At 46.3% G+C, this 18627-nt stretch overlaps 2 protein-coding genes across 8 annotated transcripts in view; both read left to right on the top strand.

The window, feature by feature from the left end:
• FAM110B (family with sequence similarity 110 member B) overlaps positions 1-18627 on the top strand; it is a 182266-nt gene that overhangs the window by 125718 nt on the left and 37921 nt on the right. For 4 of the 7 annotated variants that reach the window (XM_077270525.1, XM_077270526.1, XM_077270528.1 and 1 more), the window contains one exon: positions 16866-16949. The exons of 2 other annotated variants lie outside the window; for them this stretch is intronic. The gene's annotated coding sequence lies outside the window, so the exon portion shown is untranslated. Of the gene's footprint in view, positions 1-679; positions 785-16865; positions 16950-18627 lie in introns of all 7 variants that reach the window. One more of the 7 variants, XM_077270527.1, reaches the window with a different exon arrangement.
• Positions 5857-7584, top strand: LOC143781267 (uncharacterized). Its single transcript, XM_077267768.1, has 3 exons — positions 5857-6111; positions 6311-6394; positions 6866-7584. Exons 1-3 carry the CDS (start codon positions 5968-5970, stop codon positions 7502-7504), a joined length of 867 nt encoding a protein of 288 aa, XP_077123883.1. The 5' UTR covers positions 5857-5967; the 3' UTR covers positions 7505-7584.

An 18627-nucleotide genomic window follows, 5' to 3' on the forward strand; every position in this document is an offset into this window, starting at 1 on the left:
AGTAAGCTGTGACCAGTGCTGCCTTACCTGGTCTACAGAGTATTCTCTGACTAGTGCTGCCTTGCCTGGTCTACAGAGTATGCTCTGACTAGTGCTGCCTTGCCTGTCTACAGAGTAAGCTGTGACCAGTGCTGCCTTACCTGGTGTACAGAGTAAGCTGTGACCAGTGCTGCCTTACCTGGTCTACAGAGTATGCTCTGACCAGTGCTGCATTACCTGGTCTACAGAGTAAGCTCTGACCAGTGCTGCCTTACCTGGTCTACAGAGTAAGCTGTGACCAGTGCTGCCTTACCTGGTCTACAGAGTATTCTCTGACTAGTGCTGCCTTGCCTGGTCTACAGAGTATGCTCTGACTAGTGCTGCCTTGCCTGTCTACAGAGTAAGCTGTGACCAGTGCTGCCTTACCTGGTGTACAGAGTAAGCTGTGACCAGTGCTGCCTTACCTGGTGTACAGAGTAAGCTGTGACCAGTGCTGCCTTACCTGGTCTACAGAGTAAGCTGTGACCAGTGCTGCCTTACCTGGTGTACAGAGTAAGCTGTGACCGGTGCTGCCTTACCTGGTCTACAGAGTAAGCTGTGACCAGTGCTGTAAGGTATTTTCAGGACCCTGAAGCTCTGGATTCTGCATTCATGAATGTGTCCTCTCTGTGACCTAAGTGAGTTTTTTTTTTCCCAATAGTTTTTCATCAAGACTACTAGAGTTCACCTGAAAAACTGGTTGAATCAACAATTTTGGAGAAAAAAAATGCTAACAGCATGATCAAATCATAGAATGCCAGCTGGTGTAAGTAGCATTAATGTTAAAGGGAATCTGTCATCAGGTTTTTGCTAACTCATCTGAGAGCAGCATAATGTAGAAAAAGAGACCCTGATTCCAAGGATGTATCACTTAGTTTTCTGGGTGCAGTGGTTATGATGGAATCTGAGTTTTTAGATGTGTCCTGTAGCAGAGGTCAGAAAGCTAACCCCACCCATACTACAGCTTTCTGTGTACATTGTCTATTGACAGTGAAGTGTGGTTGGACCAGAACTTATGGAGCTGTGGTCCAGACACTGATAATCTCCTTGTATGGAACCAGCACACAGTACAGAACAAAAAGTGATACATCCCTGAAATCTGTATTTCAACCCCTACCTCATGCTGTATAGGTATAAAAAGAAACCATGCCATAAACCTAAAATATAAAATAAACCTAAAAATAATCCTAAAGCTGAAATACTCATTATTATAACTCTAGTGTGACTGCTTGGAATTTTATTTTATACATAGTGACCTTACGTCATATGGACAGCTTTGCCTTATGATTGACATGAGATGATTCTTCACTATGAGAACATTGACCTTGCTACTAATGATGGGTGAACCCCTGGATGTTCGGGTTTGGCTGAACATTTTTAAAAAAAGTTTGGTTCTGGTACCAGAACAGTACCTGGACCCTATTCAGATGAATGGGGGGCCCGAACATCCGTTGTTTGCCATGCTGTCATGCAGATGCAACACTGCCTCTGATTGGCGGTAAGATTATTATCAACAGTCATTGAGCTGCGGTTCACACGCTTTCAGATGACAGCGTGAGCCAGTGATGGCTGGTGGTGGTTTTTATTGACAATATGACTATGGCGTTAGTAATGGATAGGTGTCTTATGGCCCCTCTCCATTACTAACTGCTGTACTTGATGTCATATGAAAATACAAAGGTCTCATCAACCCCAAAAATATGACCCCACTTTCCACTGCCGCAGGGCAAGTGGGAAGAGCAGGGCAAAGTGATAGAATTGTCACATCCAATAAATGCACATTTTCTGGGGCCGCTAAGGGCTGCTATTGTCAGGCTGGGGGACCAATATCCATGGCCCCTTACTTGCCTGAGAATACCAGCCCCCAGCTGTCTGCTTTAGCTTGGTTGGTTGTCAAAAATGAGAGAGACCCCACTCTATTATTTTAATTTATTTATTTAAATAATAAAAAAAATAATAGTTGGGGGGAACCCTCTATTCTTGATAACCAGCCATGATAAAGCTGACAGCTGAGGGTTGCAGCCTGCAGCTGTCAGTTTCGCCATGCGGGTTATTAAAAATAGAAAGACTCCACATCATTTATTTATAGCGCAGGTGTTGGGTTATGAATACTCCCATCAGCCGTGCCTGCTCTCGCTGTTATTAGCTGCGGCAGATGTAGAAGGCGGAGGTAAACTAATCATTTAACCGCTGATTAGAGCCGCCGGTGTTTCAGGGGCTAATGACAAATCTCATGCAGGCCATGACGGCATGGGAAACCCCCGATGTTCGGGGTGACGAACCCAAACAGTAACACAGACTTCCTGGAGAAGTTTGGGGTCTGTGCCTGAACATTGGGTGTTCGGTGCACATCCCAAACTTTACTGTTGGGTTTGCCCATCACTACTTGCTACCTGTTGTAGTTAGATAAGTGACCAGGCTTGGAGATCCCTGTAGGTTTTTTTTTATTAATATTTGCTCACATATACATGCAGTACATTTCTTTATGTAAGTTAAGTTGACCGTTATTGACAGTGTTTTATTTGCTACAACATTTTGCTATTAAGGTGTGTGCTGTTTCTTTGTGTGTTTTTTTCTGACTACTGTTTTGGTTACTGTGAATGATTAGTTTACAGTTTTATGCTGGAAACTAAAATTTGTGTTATCAGATGAAATTTCACTCTATCTCCCCTAAATGGTCACTGGATAAACTACATTTATAAGCTAAGCTGGTTGCTCACTTTAATGATTTTTTTGTATCCACTCTTTTATCTCTGGGTAATTGATGAGTGGCCTAATAGGGAACATAAAAATGGGGTTTTGTTAAACAAACAACATAAAACGAGAAATGATGTATGGTCAGTTGGTCAGCACAAATTGTCACACAATCTTTGTTCCTCTTCTGTGCTCTCAACAGATTTGCTGTGGAAAAAAATGCATATTGATTGGTGAAGTTAGGGGTTTTGGGGAGAAGTCTCCAAGATACTTTTTCTATTTTTTATCGGTATAAATTTGCTAAAATTTCAGGTAAGCTCTTTGAGACACTCAAATCCTGGAAGAGAGCCTGCTCTTAAAACTCAGGCAGGTTTTTAATCGGATAGAATATTCCCTTGATGGTTTTAATCTGTGCTTTAAGATCTGAGTATAGAATGAAAATCCAGATTTTACCCTTCGCCACGACAGCACCCCACATGAGAGAGAGGGATCCGCCCATAGGAACAGGAAACCTACAGAATAAAAGGAGGCGGTCCCCTCTCCTCCTCAGTTTAGGTTTCCTGTTTCTATGGGAACCCGAAGTACCTGCAGTTCAAGAGGATTCCTGGGCCATGCACCCGCCTGCGTCGGTCTCTATGGGAACGGCAGGGGCTGCGGTACCAGAGGCAGCGGCGGGGGAGCCACTGTTTGCAGCCTCCCCCCTCGTCTGATCGTCGCCATGGTCCGGGTTCGGTGCCGCTGGTCCGCCCGGCTCGATGAGGACGCGCGCGCTCAGCGGCCGGCTTCTTATCCAGCAGCCGCCGCATGGTAAGGAGGAGCGGCGCGTCTAACCCGTAAGTCGCTGGAGCACTTCCGGGTTGGGTCCGGGGAGGCAGGAGATTCGGCGCCAGATTTAAAAGTGCAGCACTAGCGTCGGCCGGTGTGTGTAAGTATGGCTTCACCGGCCGATGTAGCGCACTTGCCTGCAACAGAGCGGTCTCCCAGTAAGGAGACAAGCGCCAGGAGCAGCACCAAAAGTGGAGATCGATCCCAGGAAAAGCGATCTGCCACCAAACAGAAGGATCTTTCAGCTAAGAATCCGCCTCCAGAACCGGTACCTGTCAGCTTCACTGGGTGAGTTTTAAAAGAGTCTCTTCCCATATGCTGATATATGTTCCTCCTATATCCCCTTCCTCTAGACTAAGAAAAGGACACATAAAACCAAACACAGAGAATGTGCCTTATGTTTGCAACCCCTCCCGAACTCATATACTAAGAGATTGTGTGCAGACTGCATCATATTGACCTTACGACAAGAAAACGTAATGACTCCGTCTGACGTTAGAGCCATAATTCGCGAAGAGATGCAGGGTCTGGCGCATACAAGTAGCGCCAGTACCCGTCAGCCTAGCAGGTCCCGATCTCCAGTAAGCTCGGAGTCAGAGGTAGTACAAAAATCCTCTGATGAAGAGGAGTCCCAGCCAAGTTCATCGGAATATGAAGGAGGACTTTGTCTACCAAATAGTAGTGTAGACAGTTTAATTAAAGCCGTCAGGAGCACGATGGGGTGCCCAGATGAGAAGGGAAAGAAGTCAGCGCAGGACATCATGTTTGCGGGGTTAGGACAACGAAAACGAAGGTCCTTCCCCGCCATACCCACAATTAAGGAGCTGGTTAAAAAAGAGTGGGAGAAACAACATACAAGAGGATTCTTACCATCCTCTGCTAAAAGACGCTACCCCTTCAGTGATGAAGAACTTAATTCCTGACAAAAGATACCAAAAGTTGATGCTGCAGTGGCTTCAACGTCTAAACAGTCGGTCTTGCCTGTGGAGGACTCAGGGACTCTAACTGATCCGTTAGACCGAAAAGCAGAAGCCTTACTTAAGAGGTCATGGGAGGCTAATACGGGGGCATTCAGACCAGCCATCTCTAGCACCTGTACTGCAAGGTCACTGCTAGTATGGACAGAGCAGCTGGAGGAACAAATTAGAAGTGGAGCTTCGAGAAATACAATTCTGTCGAAAATCCCTCTAATGAAAGATGCAGTAGCATTTCTAGCCGATGCGTCGGTGGATTCGCTACGCCTAAGGGCCCCTTCACACTGTGCAATCAAAGTCTGAACGAGCGTTCGATTTGTGACGTTTATCCGTCCTCGTTCCGAGGTTGCAAAGTGTGACATGGCGTTACGATTTGCGACGCAGCCCAGCATCGTACGATGTGAAAGAAAGAGCAGAACTTTCTTTCGTCGTAAATGTCTCGCTGTGGCGGTCGAAATCATAGTATGTGACGGCGGTCATACGAGCTCGTAATGCGACTACGTGGGTTGGGCTTCCGCATACCTGTCTCCTGATTGGGCGTGACGTTTTAGCACGCCCATGCTGGTAATACGTCACGCTCGGAGTCGTAGGACTATGGCGGTGTGAAGGGTAGCGTACGATTGCGACGCGTGACGTTCACATCGCAACTACGTCAGAAAAAGCGTTAACATCGTAGAGTGTGACCGCTGGCTACGAGCTCGTACTGCGATGTCGAATATGACGCAAATGCGTCGTAATCGTAGCAGAATCGACCAGTGTGAAGGGGCCCTAACAGCCAGGTCAGCCGGCCTAGTAAACACAGCCCGGCGAGCACTCTGGTTGAAAAATTGGAAAGGGGACGCACAGGCCAAAGCAAAACTTTGTGCGATCCCCTGCCAGGGTGAGTTCCTATTTGGGAAAACTCTGGACGAGCTCTTAAATAAGGCAGGAGAGCGGAAGAAAGGCTTCCCTAACCAGTACCTTCCCTCTTACAGGAGAGCTTTCAGGAGACGCCCCTTTACCAGGAACAAACCTACTGAACAAAGGGAGCGCTGGGAGACAAAGGATCCAAAACAAAGAGGTGCTCTGTTTTCCGGATCCTATAACCAAAAACGTAATAAGTACCGTTAATTATGAAGTGGGCGGTAGATTGAAATATTTCTTTTCTAAATGGAAGCTGATAACATCTAGTCTTTGGATTCTGGACATTATTGGAAACGGATTAAAATTAGAATTTGATAGTATCCCTTGGGATTCTTTTATTGTAACATCTCCAAGAGGTCAACAACAACAAGAAGCTCTAGAATCAGAGATCCTGTCGCTTCTATCTAAAAAAGTATTGATAAAGGTTCCCCGTGATCAAGAAGGGAGGGGGTTCTATTCCCCTTTATTCTTGATCAATAAACCAGATGGTTCATTCAGAACCATCATAAACCTCAAAAAACTAAATTCCTTTTTACGTAACCACACTTTCAAAATGGAATCCATTAGTTCTACCATCAAGCTTTTGTTCCCTAGGTGTGTCATGGCCGGGATAGACCTAAAGGATGCTTACTATCACCTTCCTATACATGCCGAACACCAGCAGTATCTAAGAGTAGCGGTCATCCTGGAGGGACAGGTTCGTCACTTCCAATATGTAGCAATGCCATTTGGGCTTTCTATGGCCCCCCGCATTTTTACAAAAGTGATGTTAGAGGTGATGGCTCATCTACGCCAACGGGACACTTTAATAATACCCTACCTGGATGACTTTTTAGTGATAGGAAATTCTGTGGCTCAATGTAAATTGCGGTTGTCTAACACACTCATCCCTGCAGGAGTTGGGTTGGATTATCAACTTCGAAAAGTCCAGACTGAATCCAGACACTACTCAAATGTTTCTAGGGATCCAGCTAGACTCCGTAAGTCAAAAAAGCTTCCTCCCGCATTCAAAGAAAATGACTATACAGTCAAAGGTGTCAGAAGCAATAAAAAACCCCTACATGACACTAAGAAAGGCTATGTCCTTATTAGGATCATTGCCCTCATGTATCCCGGCTGTACCATGGGCTCAATTCCATACCCGCCAATTACAGTACGAAGCACTGTCAGCCCAGGGACAGAAAGGACACTTAGAGAGTAAACTAACTCTCTCTAGAGATGTCATAGAATCTCTATCCTGGTGGCTAGATATGGGACACCTTTCAGGGGGTGTACCTTGGATAGTAGATCCATCCAAAATAATTACTACAGACGCCAGCCCTACGGGATGGGGTGCACATATGGAGGATGACATAGTCCAGGATACCTGGAATCAGTCAGAATCATCATGTTCGTCAAATTGGAAAGAATTAACAGCAGTAGGGAAAGCCTTAAATTATTTTCTTCCACAGATTCAAGGAGCAGATGTAAGAGTTTTCTCAGACAACTCCACCACAGTGGCCTATGTAAACCGTCAGGGCGGTACACGGTCAGGAAGTCTGATGACCATCGCAGGGGAGATCTTCCAGTTCGCAGAGACTCATCTTGCGTCCCTAACAGCCCTACACATCAGAGGAATAGAGAATACCAAAGCGGACTACCTCAGTCGAAACAGGCTGCGCCAGGGAGAATGGTCCTTAAACAGAACCGTGTTCAGACTAATAACAAGAGCATGGGGAGTGCCTCAGATAGATCTATTTGCCACAAGAGGCAACAGACAGGTAGAAAGATTCGCTTCCCTGAACTCCATGGATCATCCAGACATGCTGGACTCCCTACACCATCCTTGGAACTTCAAACTGGCTTACGCCTTTCCTCCAATGTCTCTAATTCCGCTAGTGATCAGGAAGATCAGGAGGGAACGTGCAAGGGTGATCCTCATTGCACCCTTCTGGCCAAAGAGGCCGTGGTTCTCCTGCCTCCAGAGCATGTGTCTATGCGATCCATGGATTCTTCCATTGGACAGGGAACTACTGTTCCAGGGGCCGTTTTTCCACCCGCAAGTGAAAGGGCTTCACTTGACGGCGTGGAACTTGAGCGGCAGTTACTAAGCTCAAGGGGTTTTTCAGAACAGCTAGTAAAAACCCTGCTACTAAGTAGAAAAAGATCTACCACCCTGATATATAGCAGGGTATGGAAAAAATTCTTAGACTTTCATACAATAGCATTCACTAAACAGGTTCCGATAACACCTATTCTAGAGTTCCTACAAAAAGGTAGAGAATTAGGATTATCAGTGAACACCTTAAGAGTCCAGATATCAGCGTTAGGAGCCCTATATGGATATAATATAGCCGCTGATAGATGGGTCTCCAGATTCATTAAGTCTTGTGAACGAAGTAACCCGGTACATATTCCCCGTCTACCTCCGTGGGATTTAAATCTAGTGCTAGAAGCCTTAACCAGCTCCCCATTTGAGCCTCTAGATTCTATACCTCTAAATGTCCTCACATATAAAGTAGCCCTCTTGGTAGCCCTGACCTCAGCCAGACGTGTTAGCGACATCCAGGCCCTATCAGTAGACCCACCATTCTTACTGATATTCCATGATCGAATAGTCCTAAAACCAGACCCCTCATACCTCCCTAAGGTAGCATCCACCTACCACAGGTCACAGGAAATATTTCTCCCTTCCTTTTTTGATTCTCCTGTAACCCCTGAACAACATAAGTTCCACACCTTAGATGTCAGAAGAGCCATCCTGACTTATATAGAAAGGTGTCAAACATGGAGGGAGAGTAGGGCTCTGTTTATCTCCTTTCAGGGCCACAAGAAAGGACATGGGGTCACGAGAGCTACCATATCTCGATGGATCAGAGATGCTATCTGCTTGGCCTATACATCAAATGGCGAGATTCCTCCAGTGGGTATTAAAGCGCACTCAACACGAGCCATGGCTTCCTCCTGGGCGGAACAAGCGGATGTCCCGATCCATTTAATATGTAAGGCCGCAACTTGGTCTACACCTTCTACCTTTTACAACCATTATAGACTTGATCTATCTTCATCTTCTGATTTGACCTTTGGTAGAGCTGTTCTTAGTACAGTAATCCCACCCGAATAATGACTCTCTGAAAGTCTCTCATGTGGGGTGCTGTCGTGGCGAAGGGTAAAAAGCCGGATTACTCACCGGTAATGCTCTTTTAATGAGTCCACGACAGCACCCATTTGCAACCCTCCCTGATTATGCACAGCTCTTTCTTTAATTCACAAATAATGGTTGTATAGAGTTTTTAAGATATTTTGCTGAATAAGAATTAATACTAAAGCTTTTGCGGTTCCCTTTTTATACTCTGTAAACTAAACTGAGGAGGAGAGGGGACCGCCTCCTTTTATTCTGTAGGTTTCCTGTTCCTATGGGCGGATCCCTCTCTCTCATGTGGGGTGCTGTCGTGGACTCATTAAAAGAGCATTACCGGTGAGTAGGGTTGAGCGAAACGGGTCGTTCATTTTCATAAGTCGCCGACTTTTGGCAAAGTCGGCGTCTCATGAAACCCGATCCGATCCCAGTGTGGGTCGGCCACGTGGAACGCGAACTTGGCGCCAAAGTCGCGTTTCGAATGACGCCTTCCCCGCCATTTTTTTGAGCCAATTAATTGTGGGCAGCGTGATGACATAGGTTCCGGCTCCTGCGGCATCATAGTGCTATGTTACGTTTTCGGACGTAGTAATTTCCGGAGTTAAAAAATAACGAGAGAGAGAGAGAGAGAGAGATTCATTGACATACTCAGCCGATTCCATACGATCCGACATCCGAGAAGGTCGGGTTTCACAAAACCCACCTCGATCCTAAAAAAGCTAAGGTCGCTCAACCCTACCGGTGAGTAATCCGGCTTTTTAAACTGATCCCCCAAAGGCTCTTTCTCTGATCGCCCATGACGGCACCACGGAGAGAGGGGATCCGCCCACCAAGGACAGGAAACCTACGGATAAAAAGGCGGTACCACTCTCCCGCATCAGTTGGTTTCCTGTCCTTGATGGGAGACCTATGGACTTACCAGATCGACGTGGGAATTCCGGGGCCATCTAGTCCGATTCAGGCAGCTGGGGTCCCTCTGCCTCGGCTAAGGTGGTGACCCGAAGCGCCACCGCGAAGGGCTAGTGGGCCTCTAGGGTGTGCGGGGGAGGTGACGGGGAGTTCGCGGTCACCTCCCCAGGTAAGATGCAGCCGGCAACATCCAGGGGGGTCCCTCTGTGGTTGCGGGAGGTGCGGCGCGGCCCTCCCCAAGTATCAGGCGTCAGTCTGCACACTGCACCACCATCGGGCGTGCAGAGCCGCGCAGCAGGGACTGCATAGGACCGGAGGCGCCGGTCAGCAGCGCCATATATGCACTCCCGGCGCCATCTTGGTGCGGGACGCTTCTGCGCAGGCGCCGCTTAACCCGACTGCGCAGGCGCCGGCGTTCGGCGCTCCTCGCCATCAGCCGGGCGCTACTGCGCAGACGCCGACGTTCGGGCGCTACTGCGCAGGCGCCGGCGTTCGGCGATCCTCGCCATCAGCCGGGCGCTACTGCGCAGGCGCCGACGTTCGGGCGCTACTGCTCAGGCGCCGGCGTTCGGCGCTCCTCGCCATCAGCCGGGCGCTACTGCGCAGGCGCGGATGGAAAAATGCGGCGCAAAGGCTTTAAATGAGGAAAATCACTTCCTCTTAGCGGCTCCGCAATATCAGCAGCAGCCTCAAAAAAGCAAAGAGTGTTGTCAAAGCAGTAACCGCAGAGCAGCAATATGAGCGACCCGGCATCTCCCTTGCCAGAATCATCTCCACCTATTGCAGCGCCACAGCAGCAGCAGCAGCAAAAAAGGCGACAGCAGCACCAGGACACCAGCAACGAACGCCAGAGGTCCCAACGCAGTAAGGGATCCAGTACGGCGTCGGGGAAAAAGCCAGAGGCAGAGAATCCCCAACCGGTATTTATGGGTCCTGGAGCTGGTAAGTGGATCTTCGTGAAAGTCAGAGACAGTAAGGTTATTATTTGTCTCTTTTAGGGGAGGAAGAGCGCAGGCAAAACAAAGCATAAAATTTGTGCCATCTGTAGAGAAGATCTTCCACCTACCTGGGAGAAGACGCTGTGTAACACTTGCATACAGCAGACAGTATCTGAAAGTCTGCCAGGGTTTGCAACCGATTTAAAAAACCTGATTAAAGAGCAAGTAGAAGATACCCTTAGATCACTAAAAAAGGGGAAAAAACGGAGAAAGACCAAGGATAGGTCTCCATCTCCGGTCTCAAAATCTGACAGCGATAGTGCAAGCTCAGTATCCTCCTCCTCCTCCTCCTCCTCATCTGCATCATCCACTTCTTCCTCGGGGGGGCACAACTGTTTCCCACTAGAGGACACCGATGGCCTCATAAAGGCGGTGAGAAGTACTATGGGGTTAGTAGACTCCCACCCCAAAAAATCGGTACAGGACATCATGTTCGGGGGCCTAGAACAAAAGAAGAGGAGAGTTTTTCCACTTAATGATGCAATTGCGGCTTTAATCAAAAAAGAATGGAAAAAGCCCATGAAAAAGTCTCTCTTGACTCCCAAAAGGAAATACCCTTTTGGGGATGAATCCTGCTCCTTTTGGGAAAAAGCCCCCAAATTAGATGTGGCTATAGCCAAAGCATCAAAAAAGTTCGCACTCCCGTTTGAAGACATGGGGGTACTAAAAGACCCTATGGACAAGAAGGCGGACGCCTTCCTCAAAGGTTCTTGGGAGGCAGCAGGGGGGGGCTTAAAACCTGCAGTAGCAGCGGCGTGTACATCTCGCTCCCTAATGATTTGGCTAAACCAACTAGAGGGTCAATTAAAAGGGAAGACTTCCCGAGACTCAATACTGAATACTTTACCAGTGATGAGGGGAGCCGCGGCTTTCCTGGCTGACGCCTCGGCCGACTCAATCAGACTAGCCGCTAGGTCAGCAGCACTGGCTAATGCGGCCAGGCGCGCCCTCTGGCTTAAGAACTGGCCAGGCGACCTCCAAACTAAGACAAGACTGTGCACCATCCCCTGTGAAGGAGAATTCTTGTTTGGTTCCACTTTAGATGACATTTTAGAAAAAGCTGGGGATAAGAAAAAGTCCTTTCCGCCCTTGGGCCTCCCCTCTTACCGGAAGCCCTTTCGGAGCAAGAGGTTTTTCCGAAAGAATCCGGGGAGAGGCCAGGGGAAATGGGAGGATAAGAGGAACAAAAACAAGGGGTTTATCTTTAATAAAAACCCCAATGATAACAAGAAACCCCCGCAATGAAGGTTCGCCCCAGGTGGGAGGGAGGCTGTCTCACTTTCTCCCAGCCTGGAAAAACATTTCCTCCAGTCAATGGATACTGAACATTATAGAATCAGGACTGAGGTTAACATTCAAGAGGTACCCTTGTCCCTCTTTCACGATGACATCTACAAGATCTTCAGTAGAGGAGCAGCTGGCACTAGAAAGAGAAGTCATCGGGTTAGTAGAAAAGAGAGTTCTCCTGGAGATCCCCCCTCAAGAAAGAGGTCAAGGATACTATTCCCCTCTATTTCTGAGAAGGAAACCAGACGGGTCTTTCAGAACCATCATAAATCTGAAAAGTCTAAACAACTACTTAGAGGTTCAGGCATTCAAAATGGAAACGATAAAGTCATCTATCAAAATGCTGTTTCCTCAATGCTTCATGGTGGTTCTAGACCTAAAGGACGCATATTATCACGTCCCAATACACAAGGATCACCAAAGATTCCTCAGGATGGCGGTTCACATCAGAGGAGTCCTAAGCCACTTCCAGTTCTCAGCTCTGCCCTTTGGTCTAGCCATAGCCCCGAGGATTTTCACAAAACTGATTGCGGAGGTAATGGCCCACCTCAGAAAAGAAAATACCTTAATCGTACCATATCTGGACGATTTTCTGCTAATAGGCTCCTCCCCGCAGCACTGCGAGCATCAACTGGCAATTGTGATTCATTCACTAAAAGAACTAGGCTGGCTAATAAACATAGAAAAATCCAGACTAATACCTTCTCAAGTTCAGGAGTACCTAGGTCTTACCCTAGACTCCATAAAAATGGAATGTCGGCTGCCGGAGAACAAAATACAAAAAATAAAAAGTTTGGTTTCGAGGGTTCAATCTCTCCCCTCCATAACACTCCGTCAGGGTATGTCCCTCCTAGGCTCCATGACCTCTTGCATCCCCGCAGTCCAGTGGGCCCAATTACATTCCAGAGACCTCCAATGGCAGATATTGGCAGAACAAACCCGTCTAGGAGAGCGTTTAGACGGGCGGTTAATTCTATCTCCTCGTACCAGCCACTCTCTGACATGGTGGAAATCGCAGGAAAATCTTTCCCAGGGGGTCCCGTGGGTAATTCAGATCTCAAAAGTCCTAACTACGGACGCAAGCCCCTCAGGGTGGGGAGCTCATCTAGACAATCTAGTAGCCCAGGGCACCTGGTCTCCGTCCCTAGCAGACAAATCCTCCAATATGAAGGAACTTCTGGCAGTCAAATTTGCCCTTCAGAAATTCTTAAAAGTCCTTCACTCTCATCATGTAAGAGTGATGTCAGACAACCGAGTGGTAGTGTCTTACCTCAATCACCAGGGGGGCACCCGTTCCAAAAATCTAATGGAAGTGACCAACTCAATCCTGCAAATAGCCGAGAGCAACCTCCTATCCATAACAAGTCTACACATAAAAGGGGTAGACAACTACAAGGCAGACTTCCTCAGTCGGTCCAGCCTAAAACAGGGAGAATGGGAACTAAATCAGGCAATATTTACTCAGATCACAGAGAAATGGGGGGTTCCCAAAATAGATCTCTTTGCGAGTCACCTAAACAAAAAAGTAACCTCCTTTTGCTCCCTATCTCCCCTGGGGAACCCAGTAGTTGTGGACGCTTTCCTGATGTCTTGGAGCCATCATCTGCTCTATGCCTTTCCTCCTCTCATTCTAATTCCAGCGGTGCTGAGGAAGATTCGGGAGGACGGGGCGCGGGTTATCTTAATTGCCCCGTTCTGGCCGAAGAGACCTTGGTTCTCATGGATGAGGAAGATGTCAATGTCCGACCCCTGGGTATTACCAGACCTTCAGGACATATTGTCGCAGGGCCCAGTCTGTCATCCAAGGGTCAAGAACTTGCACTTGACAGCTTGGCTCTTGAAAGGAAGCTATTAAAAGACAGGGGGTTCTCCCCAGGGCTAATCTCAACCTTATTACAAAGTAGGAAGCCAGTTACAACGAAACAATATGGCAAGATATGGAAAAAGTTTCTATCTTCATCAGGTGAAAAAATAGGGAAAGAAATTCCCCTTAATTCCATATTAGAGTTCCTACAAAATGGGTTGGAGATGGGGCTGGCCACTAGTACCCTGAAAGTTCACGTGGCAGCATTGGGGGCCCTATTCAATTTTGATTTAGCTTCAAATAGGTGGGTCGCTAGATTCATAAAAGCAGCAGGAAGATCAAGGCCTCTTCCGATAAAAATCGTTCCTCAATGGGACTTAAACTTAGTCCTTAAAGCCCTGACCAGTCCACCGTTCGAACCATTAAACGAAGCTTCAATAAAAAACCTATCTCTCAAAACCGCTCTGCTAGTCGCCCTCACTTCTGCCCGTAGGGTCAGCGACTTACAGGCTCTTTCGGCTAACCCCCCTTACACACAATTTCTAGAGGATAGGGTCATTTTAAAAACAGACCCAGCATACCTCCCGAAAGTGGCATCAAAGTTCCACAGGTCTCAGGAGATTTCCCTCCCTTCCTTCTGTCCCAACCCTGTAAACAAGAAGGAACAAACATTACATACACTAGACGTACGAAGATGTCTCTTACGCTACCTAGAAGTCACTAGGGAGAGTAGGGAGGATGCCTCTCTGTTTGTGTGTTTCCAGGGTCCCCGGAAGGGGAAAAAAGCATCGAAAGCCACCATAGCAAGATGGATTACGGATGCCATCAGTCTTTCATACTCCGCAAGTGGGATGTCCGTTCCTGGGGAGGTTAAGGCGCACTCAACAAGGGCAGTGGCATCTTCCTGGGCGGAGAAGGCCGGAGTTCCTATAGACCAGATTTGTAGAGCTGCTACCTGGTCCTCACCATCTACTTTCTATAGGCACTATAGATTGGACCTAAACTCCTCTTCGGACCTTACCTTCGGTAAAAGGGTTCTGGAAGCGGTGGTCCCTCCCTGAATGTACTATCTATGCAATTCTCTCCGTGGTGCCGTCATGGGCGATCAGAGAAAAATATAGTTCTTACCGATAACGGTATTTCTCTGAGCCCATGACGGCACCCGTACATTCCCTCCCTTCACTTATGGGTGCTCACATTAAATAGTGCCATAATTTATCCATAATTTATTCATAGTTTATTAATAGTTTAAAGTCACGCGGTATCTCGTTATGCTAAACAGTTAAAACTAACAAATGTTTTAGTAGTCTCCCATCATTTTCTATGTAAAACAACTGATGCGGGAGAGTGGTACCGCCTTTTTATCCGTAGGTTTCCTGTCCTTGGTGGGCGGATCCCCTCTCTCCGTGGTGCCGTCATGGGCTCAGAGAAATACCGTTATCGGTAAGAACTATATTTTTTGCATCCAAAGATAGCATGTAATGGCGAGTAACTAAAGCTAATCATTGGCCAGTCAGTAAATTTAACCTTTTCTGGTTGAAGCCTAAATTAATATTGTTAAGGTTGGATTCACACGTTCACTAACTGCATCTTTTAAAATGATTTTTCCGGAATTTAGTTTTTAATATATTTTCTAAGTCTTCTCAACTGCTGTGAAATATGCCAAATAGATTGCACCACTATCAATTTCCTAATATAATAATTTATGGAATTGAAGACGCAGGTTCATAAGATCAAATGGGAAGGGGGGGAATCATAGGAGTTTTACATTTCTCTACTACCTTACCATTTTATTGAGTAATATTAGGGACTACCTTATGAAGCTCTATTTGGAACTTGAGGTCTCAAGTCCTAAATACAGATAAGAAAATAGATTTGTTGCATCTAATCTAGTCCTCTGTTGCAGCCGGACTTCACTTCTGCAGCCTGTATCCTCAGCCCCCAATCTTCTTGGTGCTTCTGACGTCAGACCTAGAAGATGTCAGGCAATGGATGCCTTCCACAGAAATGAAGTCTGGCTATAACTGAGGACCGGACCTCTGGTCAGAACTGGGTACTTGCTCATCTCTTGTCTAAAGCAGAGTTTTTAACCCTGTGGCACACAGTGTGTATCCTATAGGGTACTCTTCACAAGACTGTAGGGGAAAATGTGGTGACCCCAAATGTTGCTTCTCTTATAGACTTCTTCCTTTCGCTTGTTGATCTTTGTAGGACAGCACGGTCATGGTGCACTTCCAAATTGGCTCAGTTATGTTGGCACTATTGCAAAGTCAGACTGACTCTGTTATGGGGGCTCTATGGCGACCATACTGTTGGGCTTGTTTTTTGGGGAGATGGTGCCGGATGGCCGACTCTTTCATGGAAGCACTATCACACCTAAAGATCTGATCCACAACTCTTATCTATCCATATTCATTTTGGTAGAGCCAACGCTGTAGAGCACAACTCTCTGCCAATATCTTGGAGAAAACAGAATGTATCAAAAATCTAATAAAGCCTTCCATTTGTATGGTTATTCTGTGTTTGTATAACAATTTGATTTGTCGTCTTGACATTTATAGGCATTTTCTTTGAAAGTGGGCCATAATGACCGTGGCACCTGAGGTCACTATCACAGTTTACAGTCTACGTGGATTCCGAGCTTCCAAGATCTTTTTTGAGTAGTTGGTACAACGGCAGCTGTTGTGGATTCTGCAACAATTTGTCAGTCTAGAAATACTTTTGTGATACAGTACTATCACAGAACACCATTTTATTGCCTAAAACTCCTCTCCACTAACACCGTCCTTATTTTATCTTTGATTTTGATATATACAGTTAAACACAGCAATGACTTTTTCAATGACAGTCTTTTTTGGCAATAAATGCACAAGTACAGTGATATTTGAGCCGTAACACCTATTTTATGTGGTTTTAGAATTACATATATTTTGTGCTGTCTTGGCTCTTAGCAGAATACTGTTCAGCTTTTAAAGGATGACCTCAGATGTACAGTATGAAAGAGTGCGGATTATTTCATTTTTTATTTTTATTTTTTTCTAGCTTTCTTGCTGAAATTTGGAATTTGCAGTTTTCTTGTTTTGATTTTAAAAATATGTGGTCAGTATTAGGACTATAAATCTTCATATTCCAATTTTTGAGATACTATCAGAATTTAGGGAAATCCAATCCACGCAGAACTACTGGTGTGAACACAGCAACGCATTTATAAGAGCCTCTTTTAACTCTGTAGGGGGCAAGCAAGATGGAGATTAAGATAATCTTGCTTCCCCTCTTCTTTGATGAATATTAGCAGATATGAGAACCTTACTTATTACAAATATTTTTTTTTTCAGATCTGTAATGCCTTGAACATCAAACGAAGCTGGGGCAACATAGTGTGAAGCTTCACAAAAACCCATACCTCGACATATCATAAAGTGAGTAACAACTCAAAATTACTTACAACTCCATACTGGTAGAATTAATGTTTTTAATCTACTGGTAGTGGCAGAAATTACATAGTGATTCTTTACACAGGCCCCGCTTTGATTTTCATTTATTAAATCATATTCTGTAAAACTTGTGTTTAAATAGTAAATGATATAAGGCTGCCTTTATGCATAGTTTTAGACTGGAAATTTTTTAGTGAGGATGTTTTTATGTGACCTGCATAGTCTGATGTGCATTATCAAATGCTCTACAAATAAGTATTTTGTTATTTTGGAAAGACCAAGTCCTCCATGCACATTAGATGGCCTGCAGCCAGTCGACCATTCGGTTGACCCCTATCTCGCCCAACGCCCTCATTCCCTCATACACAGGAACATTCCTTTTTTCTGTGCTCTATGAGAGAGCCTCTGCCAGAATCCTCTGACAGTGGGTTATCTCCTCTCCAAACAAAAGAATTGTACAACTGAATTCTAACCGCCCAATCCTTATATCCCACTAATAGATGATAGTGGGGGCCAGTTAGGAGTCTCCCATGTGAAATCGGTTTATTAAGGAGACTTATCTAATGTGTATGGGGGCTTTTACAGTGACAGTTCTGCATAACAAGGACACCTCGTGATCGGCAGATTGTCTTGTAACAACAAGTTATTGTGCAAACAGGGGCAGCAAGTGTTTGACTCAAGCTGCCAAAAATGGTGGTGTATGTGCGTCACTGTCTTTGTACTGTAAACATCAAATTAATATTTTAATGTCACCAAATCGGCCATTAAAAATCACGTGGATAGTCTACTATAAATAATGTGTAACTTGATTTGCTCATTCAGCTGTTGGATTGAGCTAGTCATTGATTATTTCCTATAATACAAGCATGATGTTAAGATATGACTGAATTGGCAGTTCAGGGTCCACAAGCTCTTAATTAAAGATTGATTTTGTTTTCTTTTGTAGTAAGATAGAATATGTAACATATATTTATTTTCACTATTTTTATTTCAACTGCTTTTCTTAACCACATGAATTGGTGGGACACATGCACCCGCAACCGACCTAGACACACGCACCTGCAACCACCCACCAGGACACACGCACCCGCAACCACCCACCCGGACACACGCACCCACAACCACCCACCCGGACACACGCACCCGCAACCACCCACCAGGACACACTCACCCACAACCACCCACCCGGACACATGCACCTGTAACTACCCACCCACAACCACGCACCCGGACACACGCACCCGCAACCACCCACCAGGACACATGCACCTGTAACAACCCACCCACAACCACGCACCCGGACACACGCACCCGCAACCACCCACCAGGACACATGCACCTGTAACTACCCACCCACAACCACGCACCCGGACACGCACCCGCAACAACCCACCAGGACACATGCATCTGTAACTACCCACCCACAACCACGCACCCGGACATACGCACCCGCAACCACCCACCCAGACACAAGCACACGCCAACACACACGCAACCAAACACGAACATGCCAGCACACACACATACACACATGTGGTGAAGGAACTCCTAAAGAACTATGTGCACATATCTACTATATAATTGTCTAAGGGGTACTTCCGTCTGTCTGTCTGTCCCGGAAATCCCGCATCGCTGATTGGTCTCGCCAGCTGCCTGTCCTGGC

The sequence above is a fragment of the Ranitomeya variabilis genome, chromosome 6 (assembly GCF_051348905.1).
Source record: "Ranitomeya variabilis isolate aRanVar5 chromosome 6, aRanVar5.hap1, whole genome shotgun sequence".
NCBI lineage: Eukaryota > Metazoa > Chordata > Amphibia > Anura > Dendrobatidae > Ranitomeya > Ranitomeya variabilis.